This window comes from Pseudorasbora parva, chromosome 2 (assembly GCF_024679245.1).
Source record: "Pseudorasbora parva isolate DD20220531a chromosome 2, ASM2467924v1, whole genome shotgun sequence".
NCBI lineage: Eukaryota > Metazoa > Chordata > Actinopteri > Cypriniformes > Gobionidae > Pseudorasbora > Pseudorasbora parva.
In genome coordinates this window covers 31,232,170-31,253,564 of record NC_090173.1, presented here as the reverse complement: position 1 = coordinate 31,253,564, position 21,395 = coordinate 31,232,170, and the positions used below count along the sequence as shown (strand labels likewise).

General features: G+C 39.1%; 1 protein-coding gene across 1 annotated transcript in view; it reads left to right on the top strand.

The window, feature by feature from the left end:
• Positions 1-21,395, top strand: part of shank1 (SH3 and multiple ankyrin repeat domains 1) — a 128,121-nt gene that overhangs the window by 94,963 nt on the left and 11,763 nt on the right. The window contains exons 16-19 of the mRNA XM_067415555.1: positions 14,540-14,622; positions 17,820-17,944; positions 18,079-18,214; positions 18,415-18,495. Coding sequence (XP_067271656.1) covers positions 14,540-14,622; positions 17,820-17,944; positions 18,079-18,214; positions 18,415-18,495 — 425 coding nt within the window. The remainder of the gene's footprint in view (positions 1-14,539; positions 14,623-17,819; positions 17,945-18,078; positions 18,215-18,414; positions 18,496-21,395) is intronic.

The window sequence follows — 21,395 nt, the reverse complement described above, 5'->3', positions numbered from 1 at the left end:
GGGGGAGGGGTCTCTTTTTCTACCTTCTTGTGCTTGCGTTGTCCGGTGGTTACATTGTATGTTTGTTTTTAAAGGGATGGTTCACACTAAAATAATGAACCTATCATCATTTATTCACCATCATGTCGTTTCAAACCCAATGAGAAGTTTAGCCTAATGTCTGAGCTGCTTGCTTTTATATACGCATTTAGAAGCGGATTGGGACTCTACACTGTAAAAAAGTGGTAACCTGCAATATAAAAAGATATTTCTAAAGTTGTTTTCTTTTTAGGCAGTCAATATTTAATAATGTTTTTGACTTTTAATTTAGATGTAACTTTCTTTTCCAGTGTGGGGCAGTGGTTCTTAATTAGGTGGCCAGGGCCCACTAGGGGACATCAGCAAACCTCTAAAGGAGCCTCAAGATGATTTAAAAGGATTGAACCAGGTTTCCTAAAGTCTTGAAAAACCTGGAAATACAAGTTAACCTAATTTAAAAATAATAATAATAATCTAGACCTGGAAAAGTCACATAAATTGTACAAAATATTTTAGCCCTGTGGGCATCTTTATGATGAATATCAATTTTTGTAGCTATGCCAAGCTCTAAAATGTTTGATCGGGTAGAAATTGCGAGTAAAAAAATATTTGTAAGAATCATTATTCTTAATCTTTATCCAGTAAACCGTAACCAACTGGAACAGTCATGAAAATTCATTGGTTAAAAAGAGTGGGAACCTTGAATAAAATTAAGCTCTTAAAGATGCATTGGCGCTGCGCAGACCGATCTGGATATGATATCAATATACTGTATGAGTGTTTCAGAAGCATAAGGAGTCGTATGCTCTCGCTGTACTTTGATATCATATGGAGGTCGGTGATATCACAGCACCGATGCATCACGAACAAGCCTTCCATCAACATTGGTGCTACTATTGATGCACCGGGTTTACGATCCTACATCGGCATCAAAACAGCAAATCCAACGCATTCGTGCAGCTCACTGTGATTTGTACTGACGTAGATTAATGGAGCAGCTGTTAGCTTGACTTTTAAATTTTCTCCTCAGAAAGTCCCTGCTCGTGAGGTCATACTTTTTCAAAGTTCAGGAACTTTTGGGGGTGGGACTTCTGCGCTGAACATGCTGATTGATTGAGTTCATTCTGCATTTTGATTGGTTGAGTCCATGCAGCATTTATTTCAACCACCAAGTATCTTGTGGTGCCGTGCAGTAAGAGTTGCTTGCTATTTGAATCAACAATGGAGTATAAAAAATATGACCAATGGACCGATGACAAGGTTCAGGCTTTAATAAGCTTAAATGCGTAGGATGAACTCAAGCAAGATTGAGTTAAGGACCAATTAGCCTGCGCCATCTAGAGTTTCATGACAGAACTTTGTATTTGTGTGAAAAGCAGTAATGATTTAAATCGTGAAATTAAGGCATGATTCACTGAAAATCTGGCATGCTAACCATGGTCAGCATACACTTTCTTAACCATCCCTTTAAGAAAAGAGGGCATGGTTTTAAGGGTTCTTAGCATCCACTCAAGGTCAGTGCAGAAATAAGGGCAATGTCAGTGTAGAACTATGATAATAAAAGTGGAGGGGGGGAAAGAAAAGTCAGAAAGGGACAGAGTGTGGGAGGACAAGCAGAGGAAGAGGAAGGAACAAAGGTCAGATGGACAGAAGGCAGAAAAGGAAGCAGATGGGTGTGGAAGTGTATACATCTGCCACGGTGCAAAGACAAGAACAGAGCAACAGGTTTAGAGGACGAAAATTACACCACAAACAACAGCAATATCCACATCCAAGAATCAGTAAAAAGAGTTTAAGATCGCTCTCACGGCTTTTCCTTTACTCATAGTTGAATTAACAGTAGGTAGTGTAGGTAAACCAGGATCCAGTGAGATTAATATTAATCTCTCACTCCTATTGCTTGCATGACTGTGATTACTCAACCAATGGTATAGCATACGTGGCTAATGTTGCTCACCCATGGTCTTCTTATTAGTCTGATTAACGTGTAGAGACTCTCGGACCATTACAAATATTAAGCTCATTAACACGCCAATTACTTTTTGACAGTTATTTGATTTAATGTAATTATGTGAATTATTTTATTCAGTGATTAATTACTAATCAGTTATGCTTAACTGCACAAAATCCTTTTTGTTTTCTTATAAACATTTAAAGGATAACATCTTAATTAGACAATTCCTTTAATTCTTGAAATTTTTATATTATGGAATGTTATTTTAGACTTATTACTCAGATGTTTGAGTTTTTCTTTTAGTCAATTAGAAAATAATATGTATAAACAAAAGTATTTTTGTATTGTTAATGTTTGCCAATGCAAATGTAAATGTAATGTAATATAATATAAATAGAAAGAAAAGAAATGTAATGTAAATAGAAAGCCTTTTTCTTCTTCTTCTTCTTTTTCTGGCTTCTGGTTTCACGTTTACAAGCCAGCGTCATTATAGTAGCCCTATAGTCTATTGGTTACCGTTTTACAGAATCTATGATACTTCAATTCAATGTTTGAGTGGTAGGTAATCACCATAGCAAGCATGACAGCCAAGACAGCATCGGTCGGGCATGCCTCCTTCAGCTCACGCCAACGAGCAAACCCTGGCCCAATGTTGATCCTTGTCCTGCCTTTAATCCCATCACTTTTTAGTTTCCTCTTATTGCTTTCCTCCAACAAAACCTTTGCTTTCTTATTTTTCTGTGCTGCTTCGGACATGACTATAACATCCGACAAACAAACGATAGTTGGGCTCGCACGTCCGAATGTAAGGAAGTGGTGGTGGAAGTCACGTATATGCTGTAAAGCAGTCGAATTTTGTAGTTCTTTTTGTTCTCGGGTTACATCCCGAAACCCGAAGTTTAAACGTACGATTAAAAATGATACAGACCCTGTCAGGTTATGGCAGACATGTGATTCAACCTATTGTAAGTCGATGTAAGAGCGTGTAGAGCGGTGTATCCCCTCTTCCCCTCCCCCCTGACTCGAGGTTGCCAGATCGGCTGCAGGATCAGCAGGAACGTTTGTAGATCTGTTTGTAGAACGCTGTGGTAGATTTCTTAATGTCTAGTGACATATCAGGGCCATTTTATGATTAATTGAAATACATTTCTTAAAAACCGTTCTTTAAAATGTAGTGGAAACTTAATAGATTCATTGGGTCATTCCAAGAGCACAGATACCAATTTTGCTCTATTCGATCAAACTTCTTGTTTGCCATTTTGATTTTCTTTCAAAACCTACTTTTTCTAACTCCTGCTAGACTGTTTCACCAAAAATCAAATCATATCATATTTCGTTGAAAGTCGAAACCAATTTTTTAATACCACATCAAAGTTGATGGCATGGTGCCAAAATGACTCTGAGGCTGTATATCTGCAATGCTTTGACATATCGACACCAAACTTTGCATGTCTTTCACCTTACTCTGTCCCCACCACATATGTTTTGTTACAGCTCCACATATTGGTCAAAAGTGATAAACCATTAAATCATATTACTAGATTGTATTCATGATTTTCAGAATTTTTTTTTCCATAGAAAATATATATATATATATATATATTAACAACAACAACAAAAAATCAGGTTAGAGTCAAGGCCTTTAAAATCCTTTTTTTTCTTCTGCTTTAAAAAAAAAAAGCAGATTAGTACCATCTGTTGAGTTTCTCTCAAAGACTACTTTTTGTCAAGTTGTAGATTTTTTTATTTTATTTTTTAAATTGTGATTTGAAGTGTTAGTTTATGCATTGAGATTACAGTCAAACTCAAACCTGAGCATTTTTTGATTCAGAATTTAATTTAAAAAATGTGATTCATTCAATCACCTATTGATCACCGATTGATTTCACATACTCAAAACTTTGCTCTGTCACAGACAGTAACACTGTGTGTGTGTGTGTGTGTGTGTGTGTGTGTGTGTGTGTGTGTGTGCGTGTGCGTGTGCGTGTGCGTGTGTGTGTGTGTGTGTGTGTGTGTGTGTGTGCGTGTGTGTGTGCGCGCGCGCATGTCTGTGTGTGAGTGGATATGTCTATATCACATTATTGATGTTTTATAGTGTCATCCCTTCACGGCTGTGTACTTTTTTTCAGTTTTTTTGTCTGATTTGTAGATTGTGCAGTGTGTGCACACAAAAATTGATTTCCTATGGTCGGTCTTTTCTGACTTAAGATCATGAGTGTGAATTTTTTTTTAATAATTTTTTTCTGTTCACATTCCAAGTGTCATAAAAGTCAGCAAGTTTTGCAACATTCCGATGAAGCTGTGATTTTTACAATTTCAAAACGCCAGATTCTCCGGTCAGAAATTACAAGAAGGCTCAAGGGTTTGCTGCTTGCAGCTATATTTTAACAAATGGTTTCAAAACATGAGACAAGACAATTATGAGTACTAAGCATACCTACAGTTGATATTTATGACAAATATTATGAAGACACTGTTACATAAATCATACACTGTAACAGTATACACTACCTTTGAAAAGTTTATGGGTCAGTAAGATTTTTTAAAAGAAGAAATTCAGTTTAATCCAGCAATGATGCATTAAATTGATCAAAAGTGACAAGTGAAAATGAAAACTTTTATATTACAAAATATTTTTAGAGATTGTGATTCAAATTAATGACAATTTCCATAAAAATATCAGCGTTTCAAAATATTTATGGTAACCAAAATATTCATGGTAACCAAATCATCATATTAGAATGATTTCTAAAGGATCATGTGACACTGAAGACTGGAGTAATAATGCTGAAAATTCAGCTTTGCCATCAGAGAAATATATTACATTTTAAAATCAAACTAGAAAACAGAGTACTGTATTACATGTCAATCAGTGCACAATAAATCTGAATATTTTGAATCAGGTGTAACCACAGGCAACAGCTTTGAAAAATCCACAGTAAAACAAAAACAAAAAAACAAAAAACAAATGTTCATTCAGAAGCTTGTGATGATGTAATAAGCGGATGGTGGTTTAGAGAGCTATAGTGCTCTATGGCTATCCGACAAGAGCACTAGAGAGTGCTCTCTCTCTCTCTCTCTCTCTCTCTCTCTCTCTCTCTCTCTCTCTCTCTCTCTCTCTCTCTCTCTCGTTCATTTCCTGTCTCTCTCTACCTCTCAAATGCTGCTGCCAATTTTATGAATGGGAAAACAGTGACTAGTGGAGGCAGTGATAGAAACATCGCTCTGTTCAACTCACATGATTGCTGAATATGAGAGGAAGAGGCAGATGTGAGAGAGTTAAAGATACAGATGTGTATGTATGACAGCTGTCTTGCCCTGGTGAAAATGGTGCTTGGCATTCCAATTGTGCCTTCCTAAAGGTTCAACCCTCCTATTCTGCAGCTGGTGTGGCATGCATTAGGCATGTGCCATTTTTCTACATCGGCAGGGTCCCTTTGACCATTATGTGCGTCTTCTTTTTCAGCATCTCACAGTCTGAATGTTATTGTGTTTTTTTAGGTGCAATGGCGAGTTAACACAGTTAATTTACTCTAAAAACACATTTCAAGGCACATGCATTTCATTCCAAGATTTATTAAAATGCAAAAATGTGTCCTGTGTGAACGGCCCCTTAGCATCCTTTACATTCAATGCATGCATTAGCTAATCAGCAAACAAACTCAGTCACCTCAAGCCTCCCCCCCCCCCCCCCATCGCGCTCTGTCCCTTCATCAAATTACATCATTTCTGTCCTCTTTCATGCTAAACCATGTCTTCCAAGCACACGTTCTCTCTCTGTCCCTCTATCTCACCCTCCCTCCCTCTATTTCTCCTTGCCTCGCTCACTTTCCCTCCTCCTCTGTCGCAGTCACAGTGAACCATCGCTCTCTCTCTCTCCCTCTCGCTCTCTCTCCGTCTTAAGTATGAAAGGGTTGGGAGAGCTAGGCCCTCGTTCTCACTCTCTCCGTCTCTCTCTCCTCCTCTCCTCCCCTCGCGTGGCTCTCGCTCGCTGTTCTCTGGCTGAAAGAGGAGCAGCAGTAGGAGGAGGAGGTGGAGGAGGAGGAGGAGGAGGGGGGGGAAATGGCGATGGGAGGATGCGGAGAGGAGGATCTCTCTCTCTCCCTCTCCCTCTCGTCGTCCTGGCCGTCGCTAGGCCCTATGAATCGCAGCGTCTGGTTCATTTACAGGTACTGGCTGTTTTCATGTTTTTCTCACGGCTGGGAGGGAGGGAAGTGGGCTAGAGAGAGCGCCGCATGTGTGCACGGAACGAGCTGGAGTGATGGAATGGATCGACAGGCAGGGATGTGTTGCAATGCGTGCGTGTGTGCGCACGTTCGGACGTGTGCATGTGTCTATGTGCGGAAGAGCGAGCGCTTGCTCGCGCATTAGACAGCGTAACGCGTCTCCACTGCTGCATGCATGCTTGTGCGTGCGTGTGTGTGTGTGAATCGCAGCTTCTGTCTCTCTGTTAACGGCCGCAGAATACAATGTCTGCCTCCAGCTAGATACAACGCTGGTCTGATGGACAGAATGCTAAACCGGTGTGTTTCTGTGCACGCAAGTGCGTGTGTGTGTGTGAGGTGGAGAGAGAATGTACTCAGTGCTATTTGGTGCTGATTTAGAGGAGTTCCAGCATCACTAGAAGGGATTGATGCTGTTGAGTTAATTGTGTGTGTGTGTGTGTGTGTGTGTGTGTGTGTGTGTGTGTGTGTGTGTGTTATCACACACACTGTGTGTGATTTGCATGTGTACATTCGAGGAATGAAGAATTGTTCACAAGGGGACGTTTGCACTGGTTTCTCGTAACCCCAGCTGTATTTCATTGAAGAGTGTTCAGTTTGATGTGGTGCAGATCTTGTAAAGAGTCCGTTTAACTTGTTTATTTTGTACGATGTGCAGTGATGTTATCATGTTTTGGCTCTTATTAGACCTGTCTTGGGTTAAAACTCTTAAAGTTCAACAAACAGAACCGTTCTTCATCATGTGGTCTTTACGACGCATGCACTGTGGTTAGCAAGAGTTGGTTTGTCACCATGAAGAGTACATTAAGATTGTGTAGACTTCAGTAGTTCTGGATGTGGCTACCGTATTAACTGTGTCTGTATCACTTCATAAGGCGAACATAATGCCCGAGAGAGGAGAGAGAGAGAGAGAGAGAGAGAGAGAGAGAGAGAGAGAGAGAGAGAGAGAGAGAGAGAGAGAGAGAGAGAGAGAGAGAGAGAGAGGATGGCAATGTGTGTGTGGCAGAGAGGTTCAGCGGATTGTGAGATGCCTGTAACTTTAAAAAGGGTGTGCCAACTTTAAGCGAGACCATTAGTTTCTGCACATCAATTCATTCCTGGCTTGTTTTCGATCTGGGCAGGGATGAGTGGGTGATATGGAGAATGGCCACCATTGGCATCCCTCTGTGCAGGCGCGATGGAAGATATGTGAGGAGGAGTGTGGACGGACTGTTGGAAAGAAGAGAGGACTGAGATAGAAAGCAGGGTAGGAGGTGACACACAGAGGAGTTACTGAAAGAGTTCACACGGAGATATGAGTGACCCCCCAGCCTCGGGTTCGTGTTCTTTAAGAGGTTCACTGAAAGCTTTTACATTTGGCTTTTAGATGGAGACTGGAGTTCAGAAGTATTCAATGAGAGAGAGAGAGAGAGAGAGAGAGAGAGAGAGAGAGAGAGAGAGAGAGAGAGAGAGAGAGAGAGAGAGAGAGAGAGAGAGAGAGAGAGATGAACAGATGGAGTGGGTTGAGGGCTGAGCCTGTGTACAGTGTGACTATCAGCATGCGAGTACAGTATGGTACAGTTGAAACAACATCTCAGCAGCACCTGACTGGCACTGGACACAGATTACAAAGTTTTTTTCTACTTAGCTCCCCTACACTATATTTTACATATTTTTTTTTTTACAAGTAATAATCATTTTAACAATTTTCCACAAAAATTATCACATTCATAATTTGAAACATACTTGTATTTTTGTATTCACATCACTTTCTACATTTTACGTTACAGCCTTATTCCAAAATTGATTAAATTATTTCCCTCAAAATTCTTCAAACAATATAATGACATAAGGATAACGTGAAAGAAGTTTGTTTGAAATATTTGCAAATGTATAAAAATAAATCGCATGCACATAAATATTTGCAGCCTTTGCTCAGTACTTTGATGAAGAAACTTTGGCACCAATTACAGTCTCAAGTCTTGAGTATGATTCTACAAGCTTGGCACACCTATTTTTGGGCAGTTTCTCCCATTCTTTTTTTGCTGGACTTCTCAAGCTTCATCAGGTTGGATGGGGATCGTCAGTGCACAGGCATTTTCGGATCTCTCCAGAGATGTTCAATCAGGTTCAAGTCTGGGCTTTGGTTGGGCCACTCAGTGACACTCTCAGAGTTGTCCCGTAGCCACTCCTTTGTTATCTTGGCTGTGTGCTTAGGGTCGTTGTCCTGTTGGAAGATGAACCTTTGCCCCAGTCTGAGGTCAGAGAGCTATGGAGCAGGTTTTTATCAAGGATGTCTCTATATATTGCTGCATTCATCTTTCCCTCGATCCCGACTAGTCTGCCAGTTTCTGCTGCTGAAAAACATCTCCACAGCATGATGCTGCCACCACCATGCTTCACTGTAGGGATGGTACTGGCGACGAGTGGTGCCAAATTTTCTCCGGACATGTTGCTTGACATTCAGGCCAGAGAGTACAATCTTTGTTTCATCAGATCATCTTTATCACACACACATTCACACAAGTTGAAACACACATATTCACATAAGTTACAGAAAGAAAGAAAACGAGAAAAGAATGAGTTTTTAGAGAGTGAAATTATGAAATCCCAAGTTTATAACAAAAGATGCACTTTATAAGACCTGACCTGAACAAACCATCAATCATTAATTTAACCCTTCTATCATTTAGGCAGGTTAATAAATTTGCCATCAATGCACCAGTTTGGCTAGAATCTGGAGTCATTACTTGTGTTTGTGTTGTGTAGATGATGATTCCCTTCTGTGGTCCTTGCTGGAGATGGGGTTTCCCAGGCTCATTAATTTGCTGGCGGTTTCGTTGATCTTGAAATTTGCTGGAGTGCGTCTTGGAAGGGCCAATCTTGTTCTTGAGTGTTGGTGATGAATGGAAATGGAGTCTTTCTCATGGCCAAAGTTTGAAGTTTGAGGTGGGCTTGTAGCTCATTAAGAATGTGAGACTCTCAACAGAAAAGAAAAGAAACTAAGTGAAAGAAAGAAAATTGAGTGAGATTAGAGTAGTTTGATTGCTTGAATAAAGCTGCTTATTCTTGACATGTTTTCTAATGATCTTAATCTGTGGTCATTTTCTCTTTGTGTGCTGAGTTTTTAAAATCAAAATGTTTGTCCAGCCCTCTGGCGGAGTTCTGAACAATTAGACAATAACACCGTTTCCACCAACATTATCCTGAACAATTTGTCCCATGAACTCTTTTTCCCCCCAGATCTGCTGCTGTCTGCGTTTCCATCGCAATCTAAAGTACCGTGAAGATTAGTCCGGTGACATATACAGCACATGACTTTACAGAGCCCACTGGATTTTGTCTTCTGCAAATAAACTTATTAAAGCCGGAACTCTGGTCATTGGTCCATCGGTCATATTTTTTAAACCTACATTGTTGATTTAAATAGCAAACGACTCTTATTGCAATAAAATGCGACAAATCAGCATGTTCAGCGCCAAGTCCCACCCCCTTAAGTTCCTGAACTTTGAAAAAGTACTATCTCGCAAGCAGGGGCGTTTTGAGGGGAAATTTATTTATACCCCGGTTCCTGTGGTTGAAACACACCGAGTACCACCCCAAAGTCCCTAGTTCCTAAGGAAATTCCCACGGCTATTGACTTCAGTTCAGGGTGTTTCTCCTCCTCTCACCATTTTGAGTCTCTGTGGATTTCAGTCCTGCGTTTAAAGAGGTCAAAAAGAGGTCTTTGAAAAGGAAGAAGGTCTGTTTTAAGTCTCTGTCTTGGGGATCAAACCAGCCTTGTTGTGACTCATGATTTTCCTTGGGAGAGTGCAGGTCTCCCATCTCTTGGCCACCTAACATTGATATCTTAAGTGTTCGTTCTCTAGTTAGGCTTTTACAAGCAGGCATATTCTTAAAATTGTGGAGTTGTTAAATAGCTCAGACTGACCCAAATGACAAAATGTCCGATTTAGGGTCCGATTTGGAATTTGGCTCTTTTCACAGTTCTAAAAGGGGTCATTTATGTCTGATTCACTCTCAGTGACTACAACACATATACTTGCTAATCACACAACATTAACTTTTGTGCTTTTGGCAAACTTTTAGGACCAGAAGATAAGTTTTCAGGCCCCAATTTAGGCAGTGTAGAGTTTAGGGCAAGTTGTGTGGGGTGGGGGGGTTACCCTTACACAACCTCACCTACAGTAAGGTTTTATTAGTTAATGTATTTACTGACATGAACTAACCATGGGCAGTACATTTGTTACTGTATTTATTAATCTGTGTTAACATTAGTTTAAAAAAATCCAGCTTTTCATAGTTTGTTCATGTTAGTTCACAGAGCATTAACAAGATTTTAATAAAGCATTAGTAAATGTTGGTTTTAACATTACCAAAGATAAATAAATGCTTTATAAGTGCAGTTCATTATTAGTTCATGTTAACTAATGTAGTTAACTAATGAACCTTATTATAAAGTGTTACCATTTAATTTAACTTATTACACAGCTCTGTGAAATGCTTGTTTCTGATTGGACAATCACACATTCCAGTGGTATGTTATTCCCAGATAACAACCGCCAAAGTTGAATAACACCGCTCATCGGGGTACTACGAGTTATCTTGACTGTACGGTACTACTTATATGCTGAACATGTCATTCAGCTGTCGTCTGACTGTCGGGTGCTATCATGTGAACTGAAACACTTAACCACCTCGAGTTACAATGAAAGAAGACTTCAGGGTGTTTTACTCATGATTTACTCACCCTTGAGTCATCCTAGGTGTATATGACATTCTTCTTTAAGATATAAAATTATAAAATTAGAGTTATATTTTAAAAGTCCTGGCTAATCCAAGCTTTTTAATGACAGTAGATGTAGCTCTGTTTTAATCCATAATTGCCAATCCTTAAAGTCCATAAAAAATCTTTCTGTCCGTCAAATAACGTGCTCCACGTGGCTTCGGGGATTTAATAAAGGCCTTTCGTCCGATTTCATTCCGTATTCAATTTATGGGAAAAGTGTTGAAAAGTGCCTCTGCAGTTCAAAAGGCTGTACGCATCTTGAATTGTGAGGCACTTTCAACTCTTTTTCCACAGAAGGCGATCGGCCGGAGCTTTAAGTTTTAAATATGGACATTTTTCTTACATAAATGCAGCGATTCGCTTCAGAAGTCCCCAGAGCCACGTGGAGCACATTATTTGACGGACAAAAGAGAGCTACTTCAAAAGCTTAGATTAGCCAGGACTTTTTAAATGTGACTTTAAATATATGATTTTATTAATCTGAAAGAAGAATGTTATATACACCTAGGATGACTTGAGGGTGAATGAATCATGGGCTAATTTTAATTTATGGTTAAACTATGCCTTTCAGCATTAATTTCAACATCATACATCAATTTCATACATCATATATCATATATAAAAAAGTAATAAATAAAAAAAATCAGCAATAGATAAAGGCTTCTCTTCTTTGTTTTACTGCAAATAAATGTATGTGGGAATTTCTTGCACTGTCAATGTGTAACTTGCACTTAAGTGGCATACCTGAAACCTCACACCACAGTTACATGAACTTCCATTGTTTTCAGCCCAGGGCAGCCAAGGGCATTCTAGGTGAATGCCTTAATATGCTCACATAATGTTCAGTGTGCCTGTACATGATAATATATGTACACCTGCAGCGAGTTTGGAGCTGTATAGCATGAAGGCAGCATTTCTGATGCCATTTATCAGAACTGCAGCACATGATTCATGAAATCACTGGCCATATGACTCATGGACTGGCAGAGACACTGTTGGACAAACAACCACACTGACTCACTAACACAGTAACTGACTCATCTAACTCACTGAAACCTATACCATCCTAGAATCAGCAGCATAACTGACTAGTACTACATTCACAGATCTATCAGACCAGTGACTGAATGACAGTGAGGTATATAATGACTGCTCCTGATTCATTCTGGAATACTCTTATTCTTAATTCACTCGTTAAGGAGCATAAACTCATGGTTTTTGGTGTATGTAATACATTTAAAGTTGAAATAATGTTTGTGTTCAGATTTGTATGCTGTCATCACTTTCACTGGCTCCATTACAAAATTAGAATTGCTATGTATTTATTTATTTATTTATTTATTTTCTTATACATACCAGTTTTTTATATATTGAAAATAATGAATGATACATTTTTGTGATAGGTGGTTTGTCTTTTAAAAAGATCATGATGTCAACACACACAATACATAAACAAAGAAATGGAGAGAGAGAGAGAGAGAGTCAGTATTTTATGATGTCTAACATTTACTTTCTCTGCATATTGACAAAGATGCATTGAGTTACATTCCTAAACCTTTTACTATTCAGAGCAAACAGTCCTAAATATAGACGTGATCTCAGACATAACAGCCAAGCTTTTGTCATTTTTTTATATTCTTGCTTAGACCAGTTATGTACTTGGCCAAGCATACTCTGGTTTGCTTTTGAAAACATGCTTGGGCGTATTGCTGAGATCGCTTTGAGGTGAACATTGGCATGACTAATTCTGTTCAATATGGCTGCCAAGTGTGTGCACTGTATCACTCACTGTGCATGTCTACATATTAGTCTGGCTAGTTCCTATATCTAGTTCTGGCCGTTGCTTAGGCAACCGCCAACATCTCACTTGCAGTGCCCATTGCACATACAAACATCACACAGAAGATCTGCAGTCTCTTTCTCAACTACACAACAGCAAGATTGTGTTATTGCAGTGAGTGGACTTGTCCTGCCCCGTCCACTGCTGTGTGACGTTTGAGCTACATTCATGATTGGCACGATGGTGTGAAGGTTTGTGCAATGGATGAAATTCAGACAGCCTCTAATTCAAGGCTTGTTGACTGGTTTCCCACCAAATTGTTCTGAAATGCTGGAGAATCGCCATGTGTGGTCTGACCTGCCGTTGTGTTTTGCATCAACTTGCCCTGTCTCCCAAGTCCCTCTCCTCTGGTCCTCGAGCAATGAGAGGATACTGTTGGTTAAGTATCCGGAACACCGAGCTAAAGGATGGGGATATTGTGTTCTGAACTGCAGTGCACTTGTTAACGCAAGAGTATGGGTGCTAGAGTATTGTAAACAAAGCTGTGGAGGGGCTCTGCTGTGAATGGAAACCACTATTGGAACAGAACTGTCAGGAACAGGAAGTGCACTGCAACTTGTACTGTATATGTATTTTATTTATGCCATTGTTCCGTTGGGGGGTGTTGGAACAAGAATCTTATGCTCATGATGACTAGATTTATTTGATGAAAAACACAGTAAAAGCTGTAATATTGTGTAACATAATTAAATACTTGATTTACATATAACTGTTTTAACCATGTCCTCCAGAAATCCTCCATTCTAATATGCTGATTTTGTGTCCAAGTTCTTATTGTCAATGTTACAGACAGTTGCTGCTTATTAGAGCTTGGTTTTTTAGTTACATAATTTCACTGCTTAAAGGGGTGGTAAAATACGATTTCCCTTTTCTAACTGTAGCTAGTGTGTAATGTTGTTGTTTGAGCATTAAAACCATCTGCAAAGTTACAACGCTCAAAGTGTAAAGCAAAGGGAGATATTTGATTTTAAAGAAATCAATTTCTAAGGACTACAGCAAACGGCTGGTTGGGAACTGCAGCCTTTTCCTCCAGACTCGCTGACATCAGAGGGTTCAATATTTGCATAAACCCCTCCTCTGAGAATAGTAAATAAGGGGGGTGAGGCCCTTTTTTATTGCTGTGAAGAAGAGTTGGCTGGAGTGTGCTAGGTGGTTAGCGAATCACAACACAGCTGGGCAAGCTAACCAATCTGAGCCCATTGCATATTTTTAAGGACCATATATATATATATATATATATATATATATATATATATATATATATATATATATATATATATATATATATATATATATATATATATATATATATATATATATATAATGTTTTTTGTTTGTTTTTTTTCCACTGATATGACATCTGTGCTGCCCTACATTTGAAAAGCACATTAAGCTAGCATACAGTAATTTTAGTTTTGGAAAAAAAGGCACTTCACCTTTAAAGAATAAGTACGGGCTGTCCTGTGATGTATGCGTTCATGCACTGTACTCCGCTTTTCTCTGGCCTCTGATCCTCCTTCACTCAATGTTCAGGAATTAAGTGTTTTCCTGATGCAGCAGAGATATTTACAATCTCTTCTTTCTTCTTTTATTTGCCTCTTCTATCTCAATCTCTTTATCCTTTTCTTTCTTTCTTTCTTTCTTTCTTTCTTTCTTTCTTTCTTTCTTTCTTTCTTTCTTTCTTTCTTTCTTTCTTTCTTTCTTTCTTTCTTTCTTTCTTTCTTTCTTTCTTTCAGTGACTACATTATCAAGGAGAAGACAGTCCTCCTGCAGAAGAAAGACAATGAGGGTTTTGGCTTTGTCCTGAGAGGAGCCAAGGGTAAGAGAAGTGTTTTTTGTTTTGTTTTGTTTTTTGCAGGGTTTCCTCAAAGCATGAACCAGAATCATATCATATCAAAATCATATTTAAAAGTACAGTGAGGAAAATAAGTATTTAAACACCCTGCTATTTTGCAAGTTCTCCCACTTGGAAATCATGGAGGAGTCTGAAATTGTCCTAGTAGGTGCATATCCACTGTGAGAGATATAATCTAAAAAAAAATAATAAAAAAAAACCAATCCAGAAAATCTAAATATATGATTTTTTAACTATTTATTTGTATGATACAGCTGCAAATAAGTATTTGAGCACCTGTCTATCAGCTAGCATTCTAACCCTTAAAGTCCTGTTATTCTGCCTTTAAAATATCCACCTCCAATCCATTTATTATCCTAAATTAGATGCACCTGTTTGAGGTCATTAGCTGCATAAAGACACCTGTCCACCCCATACAATCAGTAAGAATCCAACTACTAACATGGCCAAGACCAAAGAGCTGTCCAAAGAAACTAGAGACTGGAAAGGGCTATGGGGAAATTGCCAAGCAGCTTAGTGAAAAAAGGTCCACTGTTGGAGCGATCATTAGAAAATGGAAGAAGCTAAACATGACTGTCAGTCTCCCTCGGACTGGGGCTCCATATAAGATCTCACCTCGTGGGGTCTCAATGATCTTAAGAATGGTGAGAAATCAGCCTAGAACTACACGGGAGGAGCTGGTCAATGACCTGAAAAGAGCTGGGACCACCGTTTCCAAGGTTACTGTTGGTAATACACTAAGATGTCATGGTTTGAAATCATGCATGGCACGGAAGATTCCCCTGCTTAAACCAGCACATGTCCAGGCCCGTCTTCAGTTTGCCAATGACCATTTGGATGATCCAGAGGAGTCATGGGAGAGAGTCATGTGGTCAGAAGAGACTAAAATAGAACTTTTGGTCATAATTCCACTAAACGTGTTTGGAGGAATAAGAAGGATGCGCACCATCCCAAGAACACCATCCCTACTGTGAAGCATGTTTTGGGGGTGTTTTTCTGCACATGGGACAGGGTGACTGCACTGTATTGAGGAGAGAATGACCTGGGTCATGTATTGTGAGATTTTGGGGAACAACCTCCTTCCCTCAGTTAGAGCATTGAAGATGGGTAGATGCTGGGTCTTTCAACATGACAATTGTAAGGGTGGATCGCCTACAGTGGTTCTGACTGCAGGGTTGCCGAACGACTAAAGAAACGTTATCAGCGTGATGGTACAAATCTGCACATTTCTTGTCTATAACCACCCACTGCAACTTATACCAACGACGGAAATAAGCGCAGTTACAATAGCAAAATATGTGGGAGAGCGTTGCTTTAATGTGACTATATTGTATTGCAATAGGGAGCACTTCAAAGTCAATACCAAATCAAAACTAGTTAGCAAATCATTTATAATTGAAAGAATTTAATGACAAAATCCGGTTATGGTTACACTTAAAATAGTTACAAAATAGATGAATGAGATGATAAAACTTATACCATTAATCGTACCCAGCATGTATAGAATGTTACCTGAGAGATAGAGAGAGATAAAGAGAGGTAGAAAGATAGAAAGAGAGAGAAAAAGAGAGAGCAAAGAGAAGAGCCAAAGAAGGCCCTAGAAGAGACAGCCAGAGAAAAAGACAGCGTCAGAGGAAAGAGACCCCCAGAGAAAAAGAGAGAGACCGTCAGAGGAAGAAGCCCTCCAGAGAAAAATAGAAAAGACCTCGAGCATCAGTTGCAATCTTCTTTTATACATCCCTTGACCATGTGACTGAAACCCTGAGACCTTCAAACTGACCAGTCAGACCAGACTTCCCCCACTGTACTACAGGTGTGGCACCATTTGGCCTACAGGCCCTCAACATCTCTTTGTCTTTAGGAATCCCAAACAGCCCCACTGATAAGAGAGCGGGGGTGGAACACAGTAAAACAAATGTCTTTGTTCAAAGAAAAATATCAAAATATCTTTGATTATTTTGGATTCTTTCACATTGAACCAAAGCACACAGCCAGGATAACCAAGGAGGGGCTCTGTAAGAAGCATATCAAGGTTCTGGATGGCCTAGCCAGTCTCCAGACCTAAACCCAATAGAGAATCTTTGGAGGGAGCTCAAACTCCGTGTTTCTCAGCGACAGGCCAGAAACCTGACTGATCTAGAGAAGATCTGTGTGGAGGAGTGGGCCAAAATCCCTCCTGCAGTGTGTGCAAACCTGGTGAAAAACTACAGGAAACATTGACCAGTGTAATTGCAAACAAAGGCTACTCTACTAAATATTAACATTGATTTTCTCTATTTTTTAAATACTTATTTGCAGCTGTATCATACAAATTAATAGTTACATTGTGATTTCTGGTTTATTTATTTTTAAGATTATGTCTCTCACAGTGGACATGCACCTATGATGACAATTTCAGACCCCTCCATGATTTCTAAGTGGGAGAACTTGTACATAACAGGGTGCTCAAATACTTATTTTTCTCACTGTATATAAGTATAAAATTATTCTTTTTACAAATAAATATATTTCAGCGTTTTATTGGCCACTAAATTGGATCTCAATTTTCATCACAATATGTCACCCAGTTTTTTGTTTTGTTGTATTAATATTATAAAAGTTGATGGGTTGGGGTGGTAAAAACACACTTGGGTTGTGTTACATTAAACACAACTGACTGTGCCCAAAAAACTATTGACACAAATTATTTTGACCTCCCTGAAAGTCATTAAATAATTCACAAACTGCATAAGGCACATTTATTATTGTTCTTTCTCGCTATTACACGCACACATACACACACACACACACACACACACACACACACACACACACAGACACACACACACACACACACACACACAGACACACACACACACACACACACACACACACACACACACACACACACACACACACACACACACACACACACACACACACACACACACACACACACACACACACACACACACACACACACACACACACACACACACACACACACACAGTTATATACTGTTGCATTCCAAAAACTGGAATTAAAACATTTGGGGGAAAAAATATCTTTCATCATTATTTATCATTTTCCTATCTCATAATTGTCCATGTATTGTAATCCTCAATAATACATTCTGGATAAGCACACTAGAATTATGTATGTAAATGTCCTCTCTTTGTAGCTCAGACCCCTATAGAAGAGTTCACTCCCACCCCAGCCTTTCCAGCACTGCAGTACCTTGAGTCTGTCGACGAGGGAGGCGTGGCTTGGAGAGCTGGTCTGCGAATGGGAGACTTCCTTATCGAGGTGTCTGTAGAACTGCATCATGAAACTTGTGTTCTATTCATTCTTATGTATCATTACTTGAAGTTCCTCTAAAATTTTCCTCATTACTCAAGGTCTCCGTATCTGTTGGTATATTGTTTCTTTCTCTTTTCTAGGTGAATGGTCAGAATGTGGTTAAGGTGGGACACAGGCAGGTGGTCAATATGATCAGGCAAGGTGGCAACAGTCTCATGGTCAAGGTTGTCATGGTTACCCGGAATCCGGATATGGAAGAAGGGGTCAGAAAGAAAAGTAAGAGATACAAAATCACACAACAAAGACAACAGTGAAGCATTATGATGGTGATGACGATCATGACACTGGTGACCTCTCTCTCTCTCTCTCTCTCTCTCTCTCTCTCTCTCTCTCTCTCTCTCTCTCTCTCTCTCTCTCTCTCTCTCTCTCTCTCTCTCTCTCTCTCTCTCTCTCTCTCTCTCTCTCTCTCCACACAGTCCCACAGCAGAGTAAAAGACTGAGCACACCGGCTATTGCTCTGCGCTCCAAATCAATGACATCAGAACTAGAAGAGATGGGTAAGGCATGTGAAATGCAAGAATAGAAAAATTAAGATATAAAAAAGCTAGAGCAGTGTTTCCCAACCCTTTTTGACCTCTACAGCCCACTCAGTATGACTGAAGTACCCTTCATCAACACAAATGACAAATGGTTTAATTTTAACTCATTATACTGGATATCATTTAACATTGTCAATCAAGTGACACAAAAATCTCTGTCGGCTGTTTTTATGTAGCCTGTGTGCCATTTAAGATTTATTTTAATTGAAAAAAAAGTTCCACTTCCGTCTTCCGTGTCACATTCCTTCATAAATCACTGTGTATGCTGATTTGCTGCGCAAGAAGCATTTCTTATTTTTATCAATATTGAAGGTATGCTGCTTAGTATTGTTGTAGAAACCATGATACATCTTTTACAGTATTCTTTGATGAATAGAAAGTTCAAAAGAACAGCATTTATTTGAAACATAAATATTTTATAACATTATAAATGTCTTTGTAAACTGTATTTTTTTTTAATCAGTTTTTATTAGTTATCAGTATGTTTAATGTATATCATTATTGTCTACAAAAACTACTAAACAAAATGATGACAATAATTGTAAACAATTATTGTAATGTATTAACAGCCCTCATATTTTAAGGTGAACATTTTGTCTTATGGTTTTAGAAAAGCAAAATCTTTTTAAGCACTCCCTTCTTATATCCCTACTCCCTGGGGTTTGTATACTCTCGGTTGGGAATCACTGCACTAGAGTAGAGGACAGAACCAGAAGGCTTAGAGAGAGAGAAAGAGGACAATGAAGAGAGAAATTCAGGAGTGGATGAAAGAGCCAAATTGACTAGTTTGAATGGTCAGAAGGGGGAGTGATGGAAGAAAAGAGAGTAAATCGAAGAGTAAACTATCACAGTGATACACTAAAAGGAAGTACAAAATGATGGTCGGATGTGTATGTACAGGATGGCATACAGCTAGAGAGGAAAAGAAAGAGAGAGAGAGAGAGAGAGAGAGAGACAGCATTAAGAATGTTCTTTCACTGTTCTTTCAGAAGTTCCACACTGTCACTACCAGCACCCCCACTACAGGTAACCCCCCAAAAACTGTCCCCTGCCAACCCTTATATCCCTCCTGCCGTCCACCTTATCCCTCAATCCTCCACCTGCAACCCCTCTTAGCTTTAACCCTAAACCTCAATCTAAAACACATCCCTTAAGGCTGTCAGAGAAACAGGTTCCTGAGTGCTGTGCGTGTCGCTATTTACACAGCAGGCGATGGGCATTGCTAAAGAGGCGCAGTATGTTCTAGCTCAAGGTGTCACCATCACTTACAGTAATTTAGCTTACCAATCAGGCTTCTATAACCTCAATGGAATCAGACTAGATCATTTCAGCGTTCTACCTCCAAATCAATATACACCGACCTTCCCCTATCAACTTTTAAAACCAAAATCAAGACCAGTATGCTACCTTACCTTTGTGGTCAATTGAGGCATGTTTCACCCTTTCCCTTTCTCTTCAGCACCAGCAATATTCTCAGAGCTCGCAGCCCCCTGTGGCACTGTGTCTACTGTAGATGCTTAACGCTCTCCTCTGCCCAGTTCCCATAATTCAGTAGTCAGGGTTAGTGTAAGGGTAATGAAATTCAGTAATAGTGAGTACTGATTACAGCACTCAATCAGATTAGCTGGCTTCTGTGCAGTTTGTGGAAATTTGGATGTATCGGTTTTAATCCTTCCGCCAGGAAACAGTCATGTTTACAACTAACACTAAGCAAGAATCTAGACCAGGGGTGTCCAATCCTGATCCTGGAGGGCCACTGTCCTGCAAAGTTTAGCTCCAACCCCAGTTAAACACACCTGTACCAGCTAATCAAGGTATTTTTAGGGATACTAGAAACCTCTAGCAGGTGTGTTCTGGGTTGAGAAAAGTTGTAGCTAAACTCTGCAGGACAGTGGCCCTCCAGGACCGAGTTTGGACGCCCCTGATCTAGACGTTGCCAGTTTTCCTAGTTGTATTGAATCTTTACAAGATATTCAGAGATTTGCTCTAGGTACTTAGTAGCATGTAAACAGGATATTATTGTGCACAACTGTATATTTAGTAGAGATGAACAATATATCAGCTGCCATATTGATATCGGTCCAATAAGTAAAATAGCCCCTATATATATATATATATATATATATATATATATATATATATATATATATATATATATATATATAATATATGCAATTCTGTTTAAAGGTTTGGTGTCAGTAACAGCAACTTTTATTCAGCAAGAATGCGTTATTTGTCAAAAAGTTATCAAAATGCATCAAATCTTATATTTCAAATAAATGCAACTATTTTAAAAAGAAAATGTGTGCCACAGTGTCCACATACATATTAAGCAGAACAACTGTTTGCAACATTGCTAATAATAAGAAATGTTTCTTGGGCACCAAACCGTCATATCATAATGAATTCTGAAGGATCGTGTGACACTGTAGACTGGTGTAATGATGCTGAAAATTCAGCTTTGCTCGCTTGGTGAGAATGAGAGACTTCTCTCAAAAACCTTTTAAAAATATTACTGACCCTAAACTTTTGAATGGTAGTGCAAGTTATCATAAGATGCCACGTTATTTATAGGAGGCCTACCTATTACCAAAGATAAATCAAATCAAATGTTTACTCGGAGCCTTTAATATTTTATTTTGTATCCATGGCAAGCAGGCATCTTGTGTTATTCTTCTTAATTCTATTTATGAAAGTTACATTTTCCGTTTACAACACATTTACATTTTTCCGTAGCTCTCTAGTTGTATATCTTATATTGGCCAATATATCAGTTATAAAGTTTAAATTATATGTAATGATCAGTTATCAACCTAAATTTAAAAATATCCAGCTTAATTAACAAAGTACCACTTTGT